Genomic DNA, 20,607 nt, shown 5'->3' with positions numbered 1-20,607 from the left:
TCTAATAACCAAAAATGAAAACCAAACCCAGTGCCGTCGAGTCGATTCTGACTCACAGTGACCCTACAGGACAGAGTAGAACTGCCCCATAGAGTTTCCAAGGAGCGCCTGGCGGATTCGAACTGCCGACCCTTTGGTTAGCAGCTGTATCTCTTAACCACTATGCCACCAGGGTTTCCAAAACTTCTAATATATCATCTAAATGTTAAACGACTAATTTTAATCTCCAAATCTTCATAATTCCTGTCAGTTTCAATAGTGAATGAGATCTTCGCAGAAACTCTTAACTCAGTGATGCTGGAGAAGATTACCCTTAGTTCATATCTAGAAAATTTTAAGAGGGTTGCCACCATTGTACAAGAAAAACAGAGACTTCAACTTAGCAAGCCTGAAGAAATGCATAATTACAGTTGTTTTTATGTAATTTTTAAGTACATCTATTTTGGTGATCATTATAAAACAGAGACCATCCCTCAAATTTCCATTAAATATGATAGAATTGCTTTGACTCAACAATAAAATCCACTGGTCTTATTGACCAAAACAGGCATGACTTAAGAAAAATATGTTATCATGGAGTAATGTCATGCTCAGAATAAAAAAGCAATTGTTGCTTAGTCACATAACTTCCAAGTACCTATAATCTGATTCCTGTATGAAATTAAAATGAACAATAATTAAAGGCAATATCATTGTAAATAAATCTTAGCAATTTCAAATAAGTTAAGGTAAGAATTTTTTAGAGTAATAAAAAAAAATTATTATTATTTTTTTTTTTTAAGGTAAGAATTTTTTAGAGTAACGTCAAACCAAAAAGGAACCAAAAGGCTCTTGGTTCCTATTCTTGAATCCTAAGCTGTTAAAAAAAAAAAGGGGGTGGGGGCAGTACTATAATATGATGTATAAATATTGAGCTCAGGAAAAATAAAAACTAAGTAAAACTAGAAAGTTCCAAGCAAAACAGAAAAAAAAAACATTTTTAAAAAATAAAAATCCTTGGTTTTTAAGTTACCAAATATTAACTTATCTTTGGCTTTTTAAAGAAGAAGCCCAGGTGGTGCAGTGGTTAAGCACTCAGCTGCTAATTGATAGGTTGATGGTTTGAACCTGCCAGCTACTCCAGCAGGAGAAAGATGTGGCAGTCTGCTTCTGTAAAGATTACAGCCTTGGAGGCCCTATGGGCATTTCTACTCTGTCCTATAGGGTCACAGTGAGTCAGAATTGACTTAATGGCAATCGGTGGGTTTTCTTTGACTTCAGCTGTTGATAAAAATATGTTGAAGCCACGACACATGACAATTTAATTCTATTTTAAACATTATTGTATTAAAATTCTTTAGTGAGTTAAATAACTCATTTTTAAAATTTAGAACAAAAAAGCCAGAGAGAAAATTAAATAGTTGTGGCATAAGGAGCAAATGGATTATCATACAATAGAAACAATAATGAGGAAGGATACTTATTTCGATGCATGAAATAAATGTAGTGCATATGAAAATAACGTAGAAAAAGGAGACATGTCTATGATAAATATGGAGAAATTCAAGAATAAACATAGGAAGACTGAAGTTATTAATTAATTGGTAAGTATATTGAAAAGGTTTTTCTAGTTTTGTGTATTAAGAAAGTTGTTTTAGAATTAAAATAAGTCTTTGATATGGTTTACGCATATGAGGAAAATATAAGCAGAATAAAAGAAGGCTGAACTAGGTGGCAGATTACAAAAGGCGGCCCAGGCCCAGTCATATAGGAGCATTTACATGCAAAGAAAAAACTCAGAGAAGAGTTGAGTAAATCAAGAGATGAAACACAAAAAACAAAATAGTGGTTAAATAAGAAGCATGAGAGTGTTTGAAGGGGTTAATCTCTTTATAGAAAACGGGTGAAAATCAGGGATACAGTTAATAGAGGAACTGATATAAGGAGAAAAATCACATATGACAAAAGGTGAGTGATCCACTAAAAGGTTAGAAAGGAGGGCAGATAGGCAAAAACATCTATAATTCCTCATGTTAAAGCTAAGGGAAAAGATGGAATGAAAAAGCCAGAAAATAAGGGCAAGTCTTAGACTAAGAGCATGGGCTTCTCAGGACAGAAGGAAGATAAATCACTGAACTTTCATACTGAAGATAGATCCTGCTGTGAGAAAGATAACCTAAAAATGACTAATAATAATACCTCAGTATGATGAGGTGGGGTGGGATGGGGTGAGGTCAAGCTCTGGCTAGCTGGAAGGATTTAATAAATCTATCTGGCTCACTAAGTAAAGGGCATAATTGACAAGGCCTGTCAAGAGCTAAGGTAAGGTCAAGAAGATCAAGGCAAGGAATGAGTCTTCACTGGCAGAAGAGAAGAGGTTATCACCAAGAGCAGCAGCCTCAGGGCTAAAAACAGACCGAAAAGCTCAAGGTAATTGTTTTTGGAAAAACAACAGAAAACTATTTTCTCCAGTCCTTGGTTGAAAAGGGGAAGGACACTACTCACAATAAGCGTTTCCAGGACCTTTCAAACATTAGGTGATTTCTATAGTTCTATATAGGGACTGGAGCCTCTGGGTGCTGCACACAGTTAATGCCCTTGGCTGCTAACTGAAAGGTTGGAGGTTCAAGTCCACCCAAAGGCTCCTCGAAGAAAGGCCTGGTGACCTACTTCTGAAAAATCTGCCACTGAAAATCCTATGGAGCACAATTTTACTCTGACACACATGGGTTGCCATGGTTTGGAATCAACTAGAAGGGAATTGGTTTATATGGGGTCCGTTCAAAACATGGAAAGGTCAGTCATTTATGACTTCTCAAAGATTAAACCTATTATGTTTAGGTTAAAATTGTTTAGTTCTCTTCATGTTTTAGCTCTTTTAATATTCAGCTGTAAATGTTAAACGAAAAGGTCAAACAGAGCCAGATTTATGGGAAATGAGTACATACTGGCTGAAGAAATTATAATCTATCATACAAATAGTTTAACAAGTTAGGCAGAATAAAAACCAGCAATACTAAGTGTTTCTTTAAACTGAGCATTGCTACTTACTTTTGGGAAAAGGAAATCTTTTTCTACCCATAATTTTTAATTGGGAAAAAAGTACCTCTAATTTCTCTCTTTAAAGCTCATTAATAGCTTTGATCATAAGTTTTTCCATTTTTTTCTTTCTTTAAAGTATTTCCTAATCGAGGGTGCCAAAAAAATACATTGGCCCATTCCATAAAGTTGATGGATCAGGGCTCACCTTTGATTGGATATGTACTTTTTCCACTGCCTCTGAAGAGATTTGATGGGAGATGAATTTTGATACTGCAAACCCAACCTCAAGTAAAAAAGTCGGGGGTATGCATTTTTTTCCCAAACATCCCAGACAGGAAATAAATCACTTCAAGGTAATAGGAAATTAGGGAAGACAGAAAAGAAAGATAGAAAGTTCATTCCTAAAGTATAGTGAGAAAGTCTGACAGATCAGAAATTGAAATAAAATACTTAAAACTGTGAGGGCGCAAGAAAAATGGTATTATTCAGTCCAGATTCCCTTGTTTTTTTTGAAGTAGGAGTAAAAACAATAAAGTGTATCCCAGTTCCACTTCAGAATTATTCAGATTTTGGAAAAACCATGCTATTTGGATTTATAAATACTGAATGCCAAAAACTGTTAAGCTTTTTGCAAGGAAAATATATCAGGAAAAGAGAAGTACTAATTTCTCAATTCCAAATTAATAACATTTTATTTGTTCCTTCGAAGAATAATAATAATGCTTTACCCCAGCAAACATTAGAGGAAAAAAGACACGCAATAAATCAACAATGTTGCAATGGAAGTTTCCTTTAGCTTTAATAGCAGTGGGAGCAATGAAAACCATTTGGCATTATTTGGAGAAATAACAAATGTTAGTGTCTTCTTTTGAGGGTCAACCTCAGTTTGTATCTAATCCTGTCTTTTTTGAGCAAGATTCCCCCTTGAGAAGCTAGCTAAAAAAAGGGAAAATTAGAGGTAAAAGGAAAAAATATTTGGAAATCATACTTGTTAGTGAAATGGTGAGAGGCAACTAGATTCAGAGAAATGAAAATGGAACAGTACTGGGAAAATTACTTGAGAGAATTCATAAAGCAAAGTAATTTCATTTGCTCATTCATGCCTTGTTGATCATACATTTGAGTGTATTATAGAGTGTACGGGATGAGAAACATGTTTACCATCTCTTTTCTCTCTGTTTTCTTTTCTTGGTAGTCTTAAGAAACAAACAAGGCATGAACCGTGCTAAAACTTTGCCTATAGTCAATTGAGCTAACTTGTGTGGAAAGACTGAAGCTCAAGAACAGAGAAGAGAAGGAACCATGTAAGCATTTGTATCTTATCTACGTGTCTAGTCCAAATGTGCCTTTGGAAAGCTGTGGGTTTAAAATGACATATGGTGAAGGATTCACCAGGAAGTTCACTGAATTTCTTTCCTATAACGCCTCAGATTCTCCACAGCCCACAGCGGCATTATAGATTAAAGCAAGAATCTTGGAGTGCGTTACTCCCTGCTTTATCTGCCACAGACCATTATCTTAAAATTCAAAGCAAATGGAAAGAAAGATCAAAGAATGAAGGATCAAATTATTTTAAATGTATGATTAATTTCCTCACCTTGATCAGGCAATTCCTTAAGAACTCCCCTTCTTATCAGCTCCTCTCTACTTTGTCTTGTGGATATCTTCCTTTCTAACACTTTTAAAAAGAATAAGCAAAAGTAAGAATCAAGTCATTGCTTGAAGTAATTATGAAACACATTCCAAGTAGAATTGAGCACATTCATTCTGTTCACTTGAGGACTCAAACCCCAGTTTTTGTCATGGTCCAGCAAAGCGTTATCACTGGAGCCAAATCAATACAGCTAGAACAAGGGCAAGTGACTCCAGCCGCTGATCTGAAGCCAGGCCATAATATCTGGCCTTCCAAATGATGATGTTTGGCCAAAAAGCCAGCCATATTGTTTCATATTAACTATAGAGCATACAGGCCACTTCTCACTTTGAAATCTACCTTTCTTTAATAATAACGCATTCTAAGACATATGCATCTATGGAGGCACACAGTGCATGTAGAAGATATATATGTATGCTTACCTAAAAAACTTCCAGTAAATATTCAGGTGACCCACCTGAATCCCAGAGAGAAGAAACTACTTTTCTGGTGTTTTCTCTCTTATACCATCTATTCCAAAAGTCTAACACATGGGAAGTCTGTAACTCTTTTCCCTGCCATACACAGAAATTCTAGAGTGTTCTGGTATATCCCCTGACAAACCTCAAGTCTTAGAAGGATGGAGAAATGAGTTAAGAATGGGCAGCTTTCACAGATACATAAAGGGATGGGACTCGCAACACTGAGGCTTCCTTCCTCTGGAAGAAATCTAAGTTCCTGGTGGTACAACTTTAGAAGGGAGTGTAGGAGCTCAGGGGTGGGACCTCAGTGGCAGTATTCACTTTAAAAACCAAAAACCAAACCCAGTGCCATCGAGTCGATTCCGACTCATAGTGACCCTATAGGACAGAGCAGAACTGCCCCACAGAGTTTCTGAGGAGTGCCTGGCGGATTCGAAATGCCGACCCTTTGGTTAGCAGCTGTAGCACTTAACCGCTACGCCACCAGGGTAAAGTATTCACTTTATATGTGTAAAATGTGAGTTCTTGAGTTCTACACGTCTATGCAACTGCTAGCTCCATTCCACACTTCCAGGGGGCAAGAAGGTATGCACTCCTTTAAGTCACTAATCCCCAGAGTATGTTCTGAAGTATTCTATTCCCTCCAGATGCTCTGTTCAAGAAAAGCAACTTGACACAGCAGAAAAAGGCTAGAGAAGGAGTCTAGGGCTCTTTGGCGAGAAGGAAAAGAACACTGGTGGAGACTGGGTAGCTGGGCGGGCCTACATTTCTGGCCCTCCCTAAGCTTCCGACCCTTGGACACATACTCTGCAAATCCTGGAGTCACCCTGGACAACAGAATTTCAAGACTCCAACTAAACTCCATTACCCCAAACCATAGCTACCACATGCAAAGGGAGCATGTTCTAACACTAGGAACATGTTTTCTCCCATGCGTCAAGTACCCTGGTGCAAGGACACCTGCAAGTAGGAGGATGAAGGGGGAGAAAGGGGGACCTAGGGCATGGGGGTCAGCTGGGAGCTTTGAATAAGTATTTACTAGGAGCATAGACCCCAGAACAGCAACACTTTGTCTCTCTTGAAGAAAATGAATTTTTTTTCCCTTTGCGGTAACTAAAGTTGTATATTCCCTTTTTATTTGGAAAGGACAGAGTAAAGCTTGATGTCTAACACACATTTTATATGACAATTCATGGCTGGAATCTCGGCTTCCTCCTACTCAGTGACCTGATTTAACTTATATTTTACTTGCAGGATATATGCTCTGTTGTAAGTTTTGTCAAACATTTTTTGGATAGTATCAGAATATAAACAAATAAGAAAATGACTAAATGAATGAATGAATGAGCAGTCAAAAGAACGATAATGGACATTTTACTGATTTCAGTGGGGACATACACAGAACCCTCCCCTCTTCCTTTAGATTACCCAGTTACTCCAACTCTCCACCCTCCTTTCCAGAAGCAAGTAACAACAGCTCACTTAAATGTGTTAAATGTTCGCGGTTTCAATGGACAAAGGTAAGTGGGCACGGGGCCATTCTTTCATGAGAATTCTGTAAAAAGAGTGCTATTCTTTAAATACAGGTTCAGCTCGTTCAGGTCTTTGTCAAATGGCAAAGAAACCTGGTCAGCACAGGATGCCAAGTAACAACCACCACAATGACGCTGTGGAACACTGCTGAGAAGTGCAGGGGGTCTGCAAGGATCCCGACTCCCCTTTGCCTTCCAGGATTGTCTGAAGCCATTCATGCTTGAAAGAGGCTGTGAGGGGGGCAGGACTCTGAAGACCCCTGAGCCAGTCTGCCTCAGCCCCCACTCCTGGGGGTGGGCCAGAGATTCTAGGCTGTTCTGTCCTGGGCTTGAGGATGGAGGTGGCAACTGCCAGAGCAAGTGCTGCCAGTCCCAGGAATCAGGCCATATTCTAGAAAACCAAACGCGCTGCCACTGCAAACTGTAGTCATTGTGGCTGTCTTTCTTATCTTATTCAGCCCCTTGCTCATGTGAAATAGAAATTTTCGTTGTTTGCTGCCTCTGTAAAGTTGCCTGAAACAATAAAATGATGGTTGTCAAAAGCCTTGGCTTCTAGACAAGATCGTCTGTAACTAGATGTGTGACCTTGGGCCGTCTCTTCAAGTTCCTGGGCTTCTGCTCTGTTATCTGTAAAGTTAGGGATGGGATTCAACGCTTGCTAAGAACTCTTACAGCTCAAATGCTGTGTGGGTCCTGCGATCCTGTGTCATTAACCAAGGCCACTCTGTAATCTCTAGTTGGGGCATCTTTAAAAACTTTCATTAAAAAATAATCTGAGAGCCTGGAACGTATCAGTTTTTGTTTCTGCCTTTCCAGTATGAGTCTCAGAGGATGCTTTAGTTTTAGTGTTTTTTTTTTTTTTTGCTTTAATTCTAACTTAATCTCAGCTAAAAATTCCTCCTTGTAAACTCTGGAGCTTTGAAGCAGCATTAGCTTCCTGCCAAGAGTCAAAACCGACAGCTTTGTTCTTTTGCTCTAGCGCCTATAAACAGACCCTGATAAGAAAATGTCTTTGGTTATTTGTTTGGTTTTTGGCTGAGAGCATTTTTAACACATAATGCAGATACCCATGTCCAGGGCCAATGAGAACAAACTTCAGGCAACTGACCATGGAAGGTATGTTGCTAAGGCACAAAATTCCAACCACTGCTCTCATGGACTTACAAGTATCTCACTCTTCATCTTTTAAAGTATTTCACTTATGTTTATATAGTGTCTGTATATTTGCAGAGCACATTCACTGGACACTTTTTCATGGGCTCAGAAGGTTTTTGCATTGGAATGAATCTGAGAGGTCATTCCAGTCCAACGTGCCATGCAGAGCAGGAGTCGTCTCAGGAACATTCCTGAGATGTGGTCACCTGCTTCAAAACATCCAGAGTCATGTGCTCACGTATGGCAAAGTCCACTTCATTTATTGATCATCCACGTTTTTAGCAGGGTATTCTTCATAAGGAGTCAAAATCGCACTCCCTGGAACTTCCACACATTAATTAAACTCGTGTCATCTGTGGCTCTAGACTAGGGGAAAGTCATTTGTGAGTGCAAAATGGCATGAGATAGCTCATTGACAGTGAAGTGGATTATTGATTATTTTATTTATTATTTATTTATTAAAAGGTAAGAACAGGCAGGGCAGAGATCATTGACCACAGTAGCTAAGTTTCTCCATGGAAAATGCTGTCACCAATCAAGTAAGCGGCTCATAGTTACTCATTTTCATCCTAATCAAAAAAGCACGAATTTTTTTCATTTTGCTTTAAGTGAGAGTTTACAATTCTAGTCAGTTTCTCATACAAAAACTTATACATACATTGTTATGTGACCCTAGTTGCTCTCCCCGCAATGTGACAGCACACTCTTTCTCTCCACTCTGTATTTCCTGTGTCTATTCAACCAGCTTCTGTCCCCCTCTGCCTTTCATCTTGCCTCCAGACAGGAGCTGTCCACATAGTCTCACTGTCTTCTTTGGCTAAGAAGCACACGCCTCACCAGTATCGTTTTAGTATTGTATAGTCCAGTCTAATCTTTGTCTAAAGATCTGGATTCGGGAATGATTTTAGTTTTTTGCTAACAGAACGTCTGGGGACCATGACCTCTGGGGTCCCTCCAGTCTCAGTCAGACCATTAAGTCTGGTCTTTTTACTAGAATTTGAGGTCTGCATCTGACTTTTCTTCTGCTCCATCAGGGATTCTCTGTTGTATTCCCTGTCAGGGTGGGAATTGGTGGTAGCTGGGTACCATGCAGTTCTTCCAGTCTCTGGCTGATGCAGTCTCTGATTTATGTGGCCCCGTCTGTCTCTTGGATTCATATTTTCCTTGTGTCTACGGTGTTCTTCATTCTCCTTTGCTCCAAGTGGGTTGAGACCAATTGATCCATCTTAGATGGCCACTTGCTAGCTTTTAAGACCCTAGACACCACTCACCAAAGTGGGATGCAGAATGTTTTCTCCATACGTTTTGTTATGCCAATTGACTTAGATGTCCTCTGAAACCATGGTCCCCAGACCCCAGCCCCTGCTATTCTGCCCCTCGAAGTGTTTGTTTGTATTCAGGGAACTTCTTAGCTTTTGGTTTAGCCCAGTTGAAAGCACGAGAGAAGTTTACACCAAGACTAAGCATCTGCTTCCCTCCCTGCGTTGGATGAATTAGTGTCATGACTGTTTGTCATGTTTATCACAGTCCACATTCTTCTCTTTAGGAAGTGAAGGAAGCACTGTCCCCCATTTTCCTGCCTTCATGCTTACTCTCAGATTTTTCAAGTATTTGAAAATGACTAATCTTCTGAAAACTTCCAATGGCTTCCAATCTCACTTTGAATATTATCTCCACTCCTTACCCAGTCTCTAAGAGCCTCCTGGTCTGGCCCTCACCCAGCTCTGACTCCTCTCCTAACTACTCACGCCCTCCTGCTCTCTGTTCCAGTCCCTCCCAGCCCTGCTGCTCTTCACTTAAGACATGCCCCTGCCTTGTGGCCTCTGTTCATACTGGGACTCAATTTCCCCAGACACCTGTATGGCTTGTTCTATCACTTCCCTCAAGACTATGCAAATATCGAAATCAAATATAGAAATCAAGGAGCCCTGGCGGCCCAGTGGTTAAGTGCTCAGCTGCTAACCAAAAGGTCAGTGGTTTGAATCTACCAGCTGTTCCACAGGAGAAGGATGTGGCAGTCTGCTTCCATAAAGATTACAGCCTTGGAAACCCCATGTGGCAGTTCTACTCTGTCCTGTTGTTGTTGTTGTTAGGTGCCATTGAGTTGGTTCTGACTCATAGTGAAATATGTACAACAAAATGAAGCACTGTTTCATCCTGTGTCTTCCTCACAATCGTTTGAGCCGATTATTGCAGCCACTGTGCCAATCCATCTTATTGAGAGTCTTCCTCTCTTTCACTGACCCTCTACTTTACCAATCATGATGATGTCCTTCTCCAGGAATTGGTTCCTCCTGATAAACATGTCCAAAGTATGTGAGATGAAGTCTCACCATCCTTGCTTCTAAGGAGCATTCTGACAGTACTTCCAAGACAGATTTGTTCATTCTTCTGGTAGTCCATGGTATATGGTATATTTAATATTCTTTGCCAGCACCATAATTCAAATGCATCAATTGTTCTTCAGTCTTCCACATTCATTGTTCAGCTTTTGCATGCATATGAGGCAATTGAAAATACCATGGCTGGGTCAGGTGCACCTTAGTCTTCAAGGTGACATCTTTGCTTTTTAATACTTTAAAGAAGTCTCTTGCAGCAGATTTGCCCAATGCAATACGTCATTTAATGTCTTAATTTCTGCTTCCATGGGTGTTGATTGTAGATCCAAGTAAAATGAAATCCCTCACAACCTCAATCTTTTCCCCATTATGATGTTTCTTATTGTTCCAGTTATGAGGATTTTTGTTTTATGTTGAGGTGTAATCCATACTGAAGGCTGTTCTCTTTGACCTTCATCAGTAAGTGCTTCAAGTCCTCTTCACTTTCAGCAAGCAAGGTTGTGTCATCTGCATAACACAGGTTGTTAAGGGGTCTTCCTCCAATCCTAATGCCCTGTTCTTCTTCACATAGTCCAGCTTCTCGGATTATTTGTTCAGCATACAGATTGAATAGGTAAGGTGAAAGGATACAACCCTGGCGCACACCTTTCCTGACTGTAAATTGTGCAGTATCCCCTTGTTTTGTCCAAACAACTGCCTCTTGGTCTATGTAGAGGTTCCACATGAGCATAATTAAGTGTTCTGGAATTCCATTCTTCATAAAATTATCCATAAGTTGTTATGATCCGCACAGTCAAATACCTTTGCATAGGCAATAAAACATAGGTAAATATCTTTCTGGTATTCTCTGCTTTCAGCCAAGATCCATCTGATTTGAGCAATGATATCTCTTGTTCCTTGTTCTCTTCTGAATCCAGCTTAAATTTCTGGTAGTTCTCTGTTGATGTACTGCTGCAACCATTTTTTGAATTATCTTTAGCATAATTTTACTTGCATGTGAACAATTTCCACATTCTGCTGGATCCCGTTTTTTTAGAACAGGCATAAATATGGATCTCTTCAATTCGGTTGGCCAGGTAGCTGTCTTCCAAATTTTTTGGCATAGACGAGTGAGCGCTTCCAGAGTTGCATCTGTTGAAACATCTCAATTGGTATTCCGTCAATTCCTGGAGCCTTGTTTTTCACCATTGCCTTCGGCTAAGCTTGGACTTCTTCCTTCAGTACCCTTAGTTCTTGATCATATGCTACCTCCTGAAATTGTTGAACATCAACCAATTAATTCTTTTTGGTACAGTGACTGTCTATATTCCTTCCATCTTCTTTTGAAGCTTCTTGTATCATTCAATATCTTGCCAAGAGAATCCTTCAGTATCACAGCTTGAGGCTTGGATTTTTTTCTTCAATTCTTTCACCTTGAGAAATACCGAGCATGTTCTTCTCTTTTGATTTTCTAACTCCAGGTCCTTGCATATTTCATTATAATACTTTATTCTGTCTTCTTGAGCTGCTCTTTGGAATGTTCTGTTCAGCTCTCTTACTTTATCATTTCATCCATTCACTTTAGCTACTCTATGTTCAAGAGCATGTTTCAGTCTCTTCTGACATCCATTTTGGTCTTTTTTTTTCCTCCTGTCTTTTCAATGACCTTTTGCTTTCTTCAAGTATGATGTCCTTCATGTCATTCCAGAATTCATCCGATCTTTGGTTATTAGTGTTCACTGTATCAAGTCTATTCTTGAGATGGTCTCTAAACACATGTGGGATATATTCAAAGTTGTACTTTGGCTCTCATCAACTTTTCAAAAATTTTCTTCAGTTTCACCTTGAACTTGCATATAAGCAATTGATGATCTGTTCCAAAGTTGGCCCCTGGCCTTGTTATGAGTGCTGATATTGAGCTTTTTCATTGTCTCTTTCCATAGATATAGTCAACTTGATTCCTGTGTATTCCATCAGGTGAAGGCCACGTGTATAGTCACTGCTTATGTTGTTAAACAAAGGTATTTTCAATGAATGAGTTGTTGGTCTTGCAAAATTCAATCATGTAACCTCTGGTGTTATTTCTACCACCAAGGCCATATTTTCCAACTACCTATCCTTCTTCTTTGTTTCCAACTTTTGCATTCCAATCACCAATATTTATCAATGCAACTTGATTGCACGTTTGATCAATTTCAGACTGCGTAAGTTGGTAAAAAAAAATCTTGTTTCCTCATCTTTGGTATTAGTGGTTGGTGCGTAAATTTGAATAACAGTCGTATTAACTGGTCTTTCTTGTAGGTGTATGGATATTATCCTATCATTGACAGCATTGTATTTCAGGATAGATCTTGAAATGTTCTTTTTGACAATGAACGCAATGCCATTCCTCTTCAATTTGTCATTCCCTGAATGACAGGCTATATGATTGTCTGATTCAAAATGGCTAATACCAGTCCACTTCAGCTTGCTAATGCCTAGGATATTGATCTTAATGCGTTCCATTTCATTTTTGATGACTTCCAATTTTCCTAGATTCATACTTTGTGCATTCCGTGTTCTGATTATTAATGGATATGTGCAGCTGTTTCTTCTTATTTTCAATCATGCCACATCAGCAAATGAAGGTCCTGAAACCTTGACTCCATCCACGTCATTAAGGTCTACTTTGAGGAGGCAGCTCTTTCCCAGTTGTATTTTAAGTGCCTTCCAACCTAAAGGGCTCATCTTCTACCAATGTATCAGACAATGTTCCATTGCTACCCATAAGGTTTTCAGTGGCCGATTTCTTCAGAAGTAGACTGCCAGGTCCTTCTTCCCAATCTGTCTTAATCTGGAAGCTCTGCTGAAACCTGTTCACCATGCGTGACCCTGCTGGTATTTGAAGTACCAGTGGCACAGCTTCCAGCATCATAGTAACATGCAAGCAATCCCCAGTATGACAAACTGACAGCTAAGTGGTAGATTCTGTCCTATAGCGTTGCTATGAGTTGGAATTGACTCAACGGCAACGGGTTTTATAAATCCTTTTCCTGCATACTTGATATAGAAAGGCTTGCTCCCCTTCCTGTTTTTCCATCTCCTTACTCTGTAAAACATGCCATCACCTACTGACAAGCTGCTTAGTAATTTGTGTAAGTGCCTGTTGCCAGTCTGCCCCCATGAGGAGGAAATTGCAATAAGAACCAAAACGTTGTCTCTTCTGTTTACTGCTGTATCCCCAACAACGGCACTCAAAAAATAATTGCATTTGTTGAGTAAATTAATAAAATAGACTAATAATGATAATGGCCTTGTTGTCTCTCCCCTTCCCACCTTCAATCTAAGAGAAAGCAAGGGAAGCTTGTGGCAAAACCCTAAAGGACGACAAAGCCCTCTGTCTTCTTCCTCCTTTTGTCCTTGTCTGTGCCAGCCAAAGGGAAAACCCTCAGCTCTCTGTCCTGTGGTTTACGGGGAAAACATCCCTATATTCTGTGAAAGAGGGACAGATACCTCTGTGTAGAGGACAGACACCAGCAGCTAGCAGTTATAATACAAAAATGGGCTCATCGTAAATTACATATGCTTTATGATTTCTTCCAGGGAATGGAGTGGTGGCCAAGCGGTCTCCATTCAGAAGAGTTTGGGGCTTACAGGGATAGATTAACCAGTGACCAAGGTATACACAGGCTTACAGTAAGCAAGGTATGCACAGGCTCAATTGTGCTTACTTACTAATCTGTAGTGCACACTTTCACATGGGTTTTACCACGTGCTATGGCAAAAAACTGGTGAAATTGTGCACTACAGATTAGTAAGTAAGCACAAGTACGACCGTGCATGCCTTGCTTATCAGGTAATCTTCCCCGTGTTTACACCACTAGCTCCTTTCTTAAGATGTGTGGCCAACATTTCATATTACTTTGGAAGTCTCTGTGAGAGTAAATTCTGTAATCATTGATTACGCTTATGTTTTCTTTTGGCTGATGAAATAGAGAGTCCTAATTCTCAATTCCTATGCTTAATGGTTAATGAATGAATGTAACAGAAGAGCAAACAGAAGACTCTTAAATAAGCATGTCATATTATCATCTTGGTTCTGAGTACTGAATGGGTCTTACTGTAAAACTGTGATGGAAACACAGAAAACGGCTTGTCTTGTACTGAAAGAGTTCTATGAGAGAACAGCTTTTCTTTTCTCTCCTCGATAGCAGTTTCCAAAAACAGAACAGCAAGATATGGTCTTCCTTTGAAAAGACCGTTTACTAAAGAAGAAAGAACTACTAAAATGTCACCCAACAGGACATTTGCAAAAACCTTCCAAAGTATCTCAGGAATGTAAGCAGAGAAATAAAACCAACAGCCCCACCTACGAACACTCAGGGGTCTGGCTATTTTCTTGTTTATCTCATCATCCCACTTCACACTTAAAGAATCAAGTCAAGCTTTACAACTGGTCCCAACTGTCCACGCTTCTCAGCACTTTTTCCTTTTTATCTCTCTTTTACGCAAGCATGATGTTTAAGTCAAATGACTTCTTGGCATTTCCTAAACATCTCCTGTACTTTCTCAGCTCCACTCCATTTTTGTTTCTTTTTCCCAGAATTAGACCATTTCCCCATCGCTCTCTGATAAAATCTTTCTCAGTTTCAAGTCCTCAAACAGCACCCTCTGCATGGTAATCTCAGCATTCCTGCTAGGAACTAGAATTAATAATAACTTTCCCTGTGCTGCTAGCGTACTTTTTAGTTAACTGCTCTGTGCTTCATCTACACAGCCGCTACCTTTAAGGGTTCTTTTAGAGACTATCTTGGGTTTTTTTTTTTTTTTGAGTTAATATAAGAAAAGTGCTTAAGTCAGTGTGTATATATATTCATATATACACGATTCTATTATAATCCCCACGAAGGATATCTTTATTATTTTATCCTCTTAATGCCAAAATAATACATTGCACAGAGCAGATCGTGGACCTAAGTGTCTTGTTTTGGGAGCGGGGGCAAGGACATGTCTAGTATCCTTTCTGCTTCTTTTACAACAGCTTTCTTGAGTTTTTCCTTTGGGAGACCACATTTCCCCAACTTAGTCATGTCATTTGTGTGAGGCTAACACCATTCCTGGGCTCTAGGGCTGGTGCGCTGCCAGGCCTATCCAATCAGAGCCTAATATCTCCCTGGCCTTGGTGCCTGGTTCACAGAGCGGTATGTGCCCAAGTTGCATCAGTTAGATTCAAGCCCAGGAATTTTGCTGGAACAGCAGGAAACAGAAGGCTCTTTTTACTCTAGAGTTGTGAAAGCTAGCTGAATACAATCCTAGACCTGCTAGTGATCACCTTGCCTCCACAAGAGGAGAGCCTAACTTAAAAAAAAAAAAAAAGTCAATGCAGAGGAACATAGACTCAAAAGAAGGAAAATGACAATTCGTGATCACAGCTCTTGAAGACCTGGGTCCAATCATGCCTGGAGGTTATATGCCCTGGGTTTTCAGGGATATGAATCAAAAAATTCCCTGTTTGCAGAAGTCAGCACAACTGGACTAAACCAACAGCTAAGAAGTCTCCTGAATACAACCAAACACTTCGAGGGACAGAGTAGCAGGGGCTGGGGTTTGGGGACCATGGTTTTGGGGGACATCTAAATTAACCAGCATAACAAAATTTATTAAGAAAATGTTCTGCATCCACTTTGGTGAGAGGTGTCTGGGGTCTGAAAAACTTGCGAGCAGCCATCTAAGATGTATCAATTGGTCCCAATCCACCTGGAGTAAAGGAGAATGAAGAACACCGTAGACACAAGGAAAATACGAGCCCAAGAGACAAAAGGGCCACATAAACCAAAGATGTCATTAGCCTGAGACCAGAAGAACTAGATGGTGCCCGGCTACCACCAATGCCCACCTTGACAGGAAACACAACAGGGAGTCCCTGACGGAGCTGGAGAAAAGTATGGAGCAGAACTCAAATTTACATAAAAAGACGAGATTTAATGGGCTGACTGAGACTAGAGGAACCCTCGAAGCCATGGCTCCCAGACACTCTGTTAACCCAGAACTAAAAACATTCTCTAAGCCCGCTCTTCAGACAAAGATTAGACAGGACTATAAAACATAAAATAATACTCATGAAGAGTGCGCTTCTTAGTTCATGCAGACACATGAGACCAAAACAGCAGTTCCTGTCCGGAGGAAGGATGAGAAGGCAGGAAGGGACAGGAGCTGGTTGGGTGGACACGGGAAACCTGGGGTGGAAAGGGGGAGTGTGCTGTCACATTACAGGGATTGCAACTAGTGTCACATAACAATATAAGTATAAATTTTTGTATGAGAAATTAACTTCAGCTGTAAACTTTCACCTAAAGCACAAAAAAAAGCCTCTTTGCTTAAGCCTATTATTTACCAGCAACGAAGAGTACTAATCAAAAAGATGATATAAAAAGATGTTTTTTAATTGAGTTTCCTTCCATCAGAGACCAAAGATTACTTAGGTTTTCAAGTCACAAACATGAAAAAAAAATTGATAGACCCCCTTTTTCCTCCTCAAGAGTTTGAAATTTGGCCAGGCCTTAAGAAAGAGGAAGATGGGGAGATCTACGTCCCTTCCTCCTCTTGGGACATCAGTGTCACGACTTCCCCCAGAAACTTGATAGTAATCATCTCCTTTTTGATGCTTACTGAGCATTTTCATGTTTATTTTTTCTTCAGTTCCACCAGTAGATAGTCTGAGCAATTATTTGTGTTTTCTTAGTACACAGATAAGGACACTGAGACTTAGAGAGGCTGAATACATTTTCCAGTCACATAGCTAGAATCTGGTTGAACCCAGATGTGTCTAGCTAAAAGCATACCACATGCATTCCCCAAACTGAGTTGGTAAGTACTAAGATTTCAACTTTCCCATGAGAGGCGCAATGCTTTCTAAACTTTCCTTCAAGATATCAGGCAGCAAAACAACTTTTTGAAGTTAATTTCAAAGCAAAGATATCCCTTTGATAACTAAAGTGTGCCTAACCCAAGCCATGATCTTTTCAATCGCCTTACATGCATGCAAAAACTGGACAATGAAAAAGGAAGACAGAAGAAGAATTAATGCATTCAAACTGTGGTGGTGGCAAAGAATACTGGATATACAGTGGACTGCCAGAAAATGAATACATCAGTCTTAGAAGAAATCCAACTAGAATGAGCCTGAGATACGAAGATGGTCAAACTTCAGCTTGCTTATATTAGACATGTCATCAGGAAAGACCAACCACTAGGAAAGGACATCATGTTTGGTAAAGTAGAAGCTAATCAAAAACAAGGGAAACTCTCAATGAGACACAATAGCCGCGACAACAGACTCCAACATACCAACGATCATGAGGATGGCGCAGGACAAGCCAATGTTTTATTCCTTTATACATAACGTTGTCGTGAATCGGAGCTGACTCAACAGCAACTAACTAATTATTAAATGAGTAATGCATTCTCGTATTTTAAATTATAAAAGGATACAGTAAAAATTCTCGCTCTTACCCTGTACCCCACCTACCCAAATTGAAACCGACCTTCACTCACAAACAGATAACCACTTTTATTAATGTCTTGCATATCCTTCCAGAGTTTCTTAGGCAAATTCAAATATTCATTTTAATTCCTCCCTTTTTACATAAAAGGTAGGATGCTTTACATACGCTTCTGCATCATGCTTTTTCACTGAAACAACTACACATAAAACTTTCATAAAGTATCAGGTGGTAGGGGTGACTGAAAAGGTTGAGGTGGGGAGACTCTGCCCTTTGCAAACAGCAGCAGTTGTAATCACTGCCGTTTCTAGAGGAGGTGAGCTGAGAACCACCACAGCAGATCAACCCAACGGGACTCGAGATTATCATTCCCAAGGGAAAATTCAAGACCAGAACAATGAGCAAGTCCTCAGTTCCAGATGGATCAGGAAGTACAAGTAATCTCAGGATAGCAATTAGCAGCCAGGATTTGTGAGCTACGTGAAACACTGCTTGTTCTTCCTCCTTCCTCTCTAACTCTTGCAAACCCGTGAGAAACACATGCATAAGACAGGAGCTTTTGGATTCACCCAGTTCAATGAAAAACTTGAGTGTTTCCATTTCCTGTTTCTTCATAGTAAAAGATAGCAAACCCAAGATACGGTGAGACCACAGAGGGGACCAATGCTTGAAAAAAAGGATAGTAGTAATAAAAAAAAAAAAATCCCTAGAGTAACCTAATTCTAAATTCACACTAAGAAGAACAGACTAAAGAACTGACTTAGAAATGAGTTTCAACTGTAAAGGGTGATAAGAATTTTCAAACTAGAAAATCATAAATAATAACCATTAGAGGGGAGGCCCCTACAGGGCAGAAAGCCAGAGCTTTTCATCTCGACGATGCCCTTCCCTATGATCTGAATCCGTGGGTGGTGTAAATGGTTGACGCACTTGGCTGGTAACTGAAAGTTTGGGCGTTTAAGTCCACCCAGAAGCACCTTGAAAGGAAGGTCTGGCAATCTACTTCTAAAAAACCAGCCACTGAAAACCCTGTGGAACTCTGTTCTACTCTGATACACATGGGGTCTCCATGAATTGGAATTAACTTGAAGGCAGCTGGTTTGGGTTGATAAATGAACAGAACATATTAAAACATCACCAACTCAAACTAACAGATGAGGCAATTAGCCTAAATTAGCAAGAAGATTGAAAAGGAATCTCCAAAAATCCATGTTTATTACTTCTATATACAAATCTAACCAGACTACATTTCTCAAGGACAACTAAAAATAAGCATTTAACTTTCCCCTCCTCCCACCTACCATCTTGCCTGCACAATGGAACAGTATTTGTGAAGAACAGTATTCTTTTGGCAAAACTAGCCTGGACCTAGATAGACTGAGCCAGGAGGATAAACTATACCTTGATGCCTGTGTGACCCTGCAGGAATAGGATAAGAGGTAACTTCAACTAATTTTTTACTTTCCAAGTAGCTAAATCTATAGCTTTTCACTGCAGCTAAATCTATAATGTTTAAAGTTTGACAGCAATGCTCCCTTTCAATTTTTTATTCTGGTTTCAAGATGATACCAGGATTGCACCATTCTTCTTGAAGACTGAAAAGGCTAGAAAATAGACTATAGGTCAGGAAGTATATATTCCAGCCTTCTTATGAATACACTTTAAGTTCAAATCCAGACCCTGCAACTAACTAGCAGTAAGTTGATCATAAGCAAGCTCTTAAACCGCTCCTTGTCTTTGTTTCTACATATAGAAACAGATATTCACACCTAACTTGGATGGCTACTAGAATGATAAAAACATCTTGCAAAATGGTTTAATTTTGTAATGACGGACACAGGATACTATGCATTTGTCAATGCGTTTGTTTGGCACAAAGCATGGACCAAATTAACGTTAGTTTTTTTCTCCCTTACTTTGCATTTTCTCCTGTATACATGTGATAACATTCCATTGATATTTTTAGTTGGATATGTTTATTCAGCTAGAAGGCAGCATAGTACAGGAATTAAGAATGAAGAACTCAAGTCAGGCAGCCTAGGTTTAAATATGGGCTATGCTACTCACATGCCCTGGTATCTAGGGCAAGTTATTTAATCTTTCTGTGCCTCAGTTTATTCACTAATGAAATGTGGAGCATAATAGTAACTTAACTCATAGGGTAATGGGGAATATTACAAGCACTTAAAACAATGTCTGGCACACAGTAAAAACGTAATCTTAAATAAAACTTTAAAATGAGTAAAAGAAAAGTATTTTCACTTTTATTTAAAAAAAAAAAACACTTATAATTTACTTTGTATGTTGCTGTACAAGTAGCAAATTGTACGAATTACCCAAAGGGTACATTTTTCAAACATCATGGGGTGAGAACTAAATTGAAATTTTTAGCATTGAATTAAATTGAAGAAACTCAGCAAAAGCAAAGGATGACATAACAGCAGCAATATGTCAATGTCAGATTTAAAACAGGTGATTAAATATGTTAACCTGATAAACTTTAGCTGCCGTCTGTAATGTTTTATATTTGATCCATGTAAGGTTTTCTTGAAAGACAAATTAAATTATAAAACTCATTTGGACTACAGAGTATTACGTCAATGCTGAGAACTGTGTATCCAAGATAAAAACTAAATCAGAATGCTCAATATCATATATCATTAAAAAAAATATCATTAGGGAACTGCAAATTAAAACAACAGTGAGATACTACTACATACCTATTAGAATGGCTAAAATTCAAAAACACTGACAACACCAAACACTGGCAAGGATGTGGAGCAACAGAGCCTCATTCAGTACTGGTGGGAATGCAAAATGGCACAGCCACTATGGAAGACTATCTGGCAGTTTCTTTCAAAGCTAAATTTAGGCTTACGCTGTGATCCAGCAACTGTGCTCCAAGGTGTTTACCCTAAATGAGTTGAAAACTTACGTCCATATTAAAATCTGCATACAAATACTTAAAGCAGCTTTATTCATAAC

The 20,607-nt window shown here is 39.3% G+C and overlaps 1 protein-coding gene across 4 annotated transcripts in view; it reads right to left on the bottom strand.

Annotated features, from left to right (window-relative positions):
• The window catches only part of PHACTR2 (phosphatase and actin regulator 2), a 341,627-nt gene that overhangs the window by 68,625 nt on the left and 252,395 nt on the right, over nucleotides 1–20,607 (bottom strand). For all 4 annotated transcript variants that reach the window (XM_064291660.1, XM_010588137.3, XM_023551977.2 and 1 more), the window contains exon 3: nucleotides 4,619–4,699. Coding sequence is in view for 3 of the 4 variants with exons in the window: in XM_010588137.3 (XP_010586439.1) it covers nucleotides 4,619–4,699 (81 nt within the window). In the remaining variant the exon portion in view is untranslated. The remainder of the gene's footprint in view (nucleotides 1–4,618; nucleotides 4,700–20,607) is intronic.

Source organism: Loxodonta africana, chromosome 1, assembly GCF_030014295.1.
Source record: "Loxodonta africana isolate mLoxAfr1 chromosome 1, mLoxAfr1.hap2, whole genome shotgun sequence".
In the NCBI taxonomy this organism is placed as follows: Eukaryota; Metazoa; Chordata; class Mammalia; order Proboscidea; family Elephantidae; genus Loxodonta; species Loxodonta africana.
The sequence above is the reverse complement of the archived record's forward strand: the minus strand, read 5'-3'. Positions and strand labels throughout refer to the sequence as shown.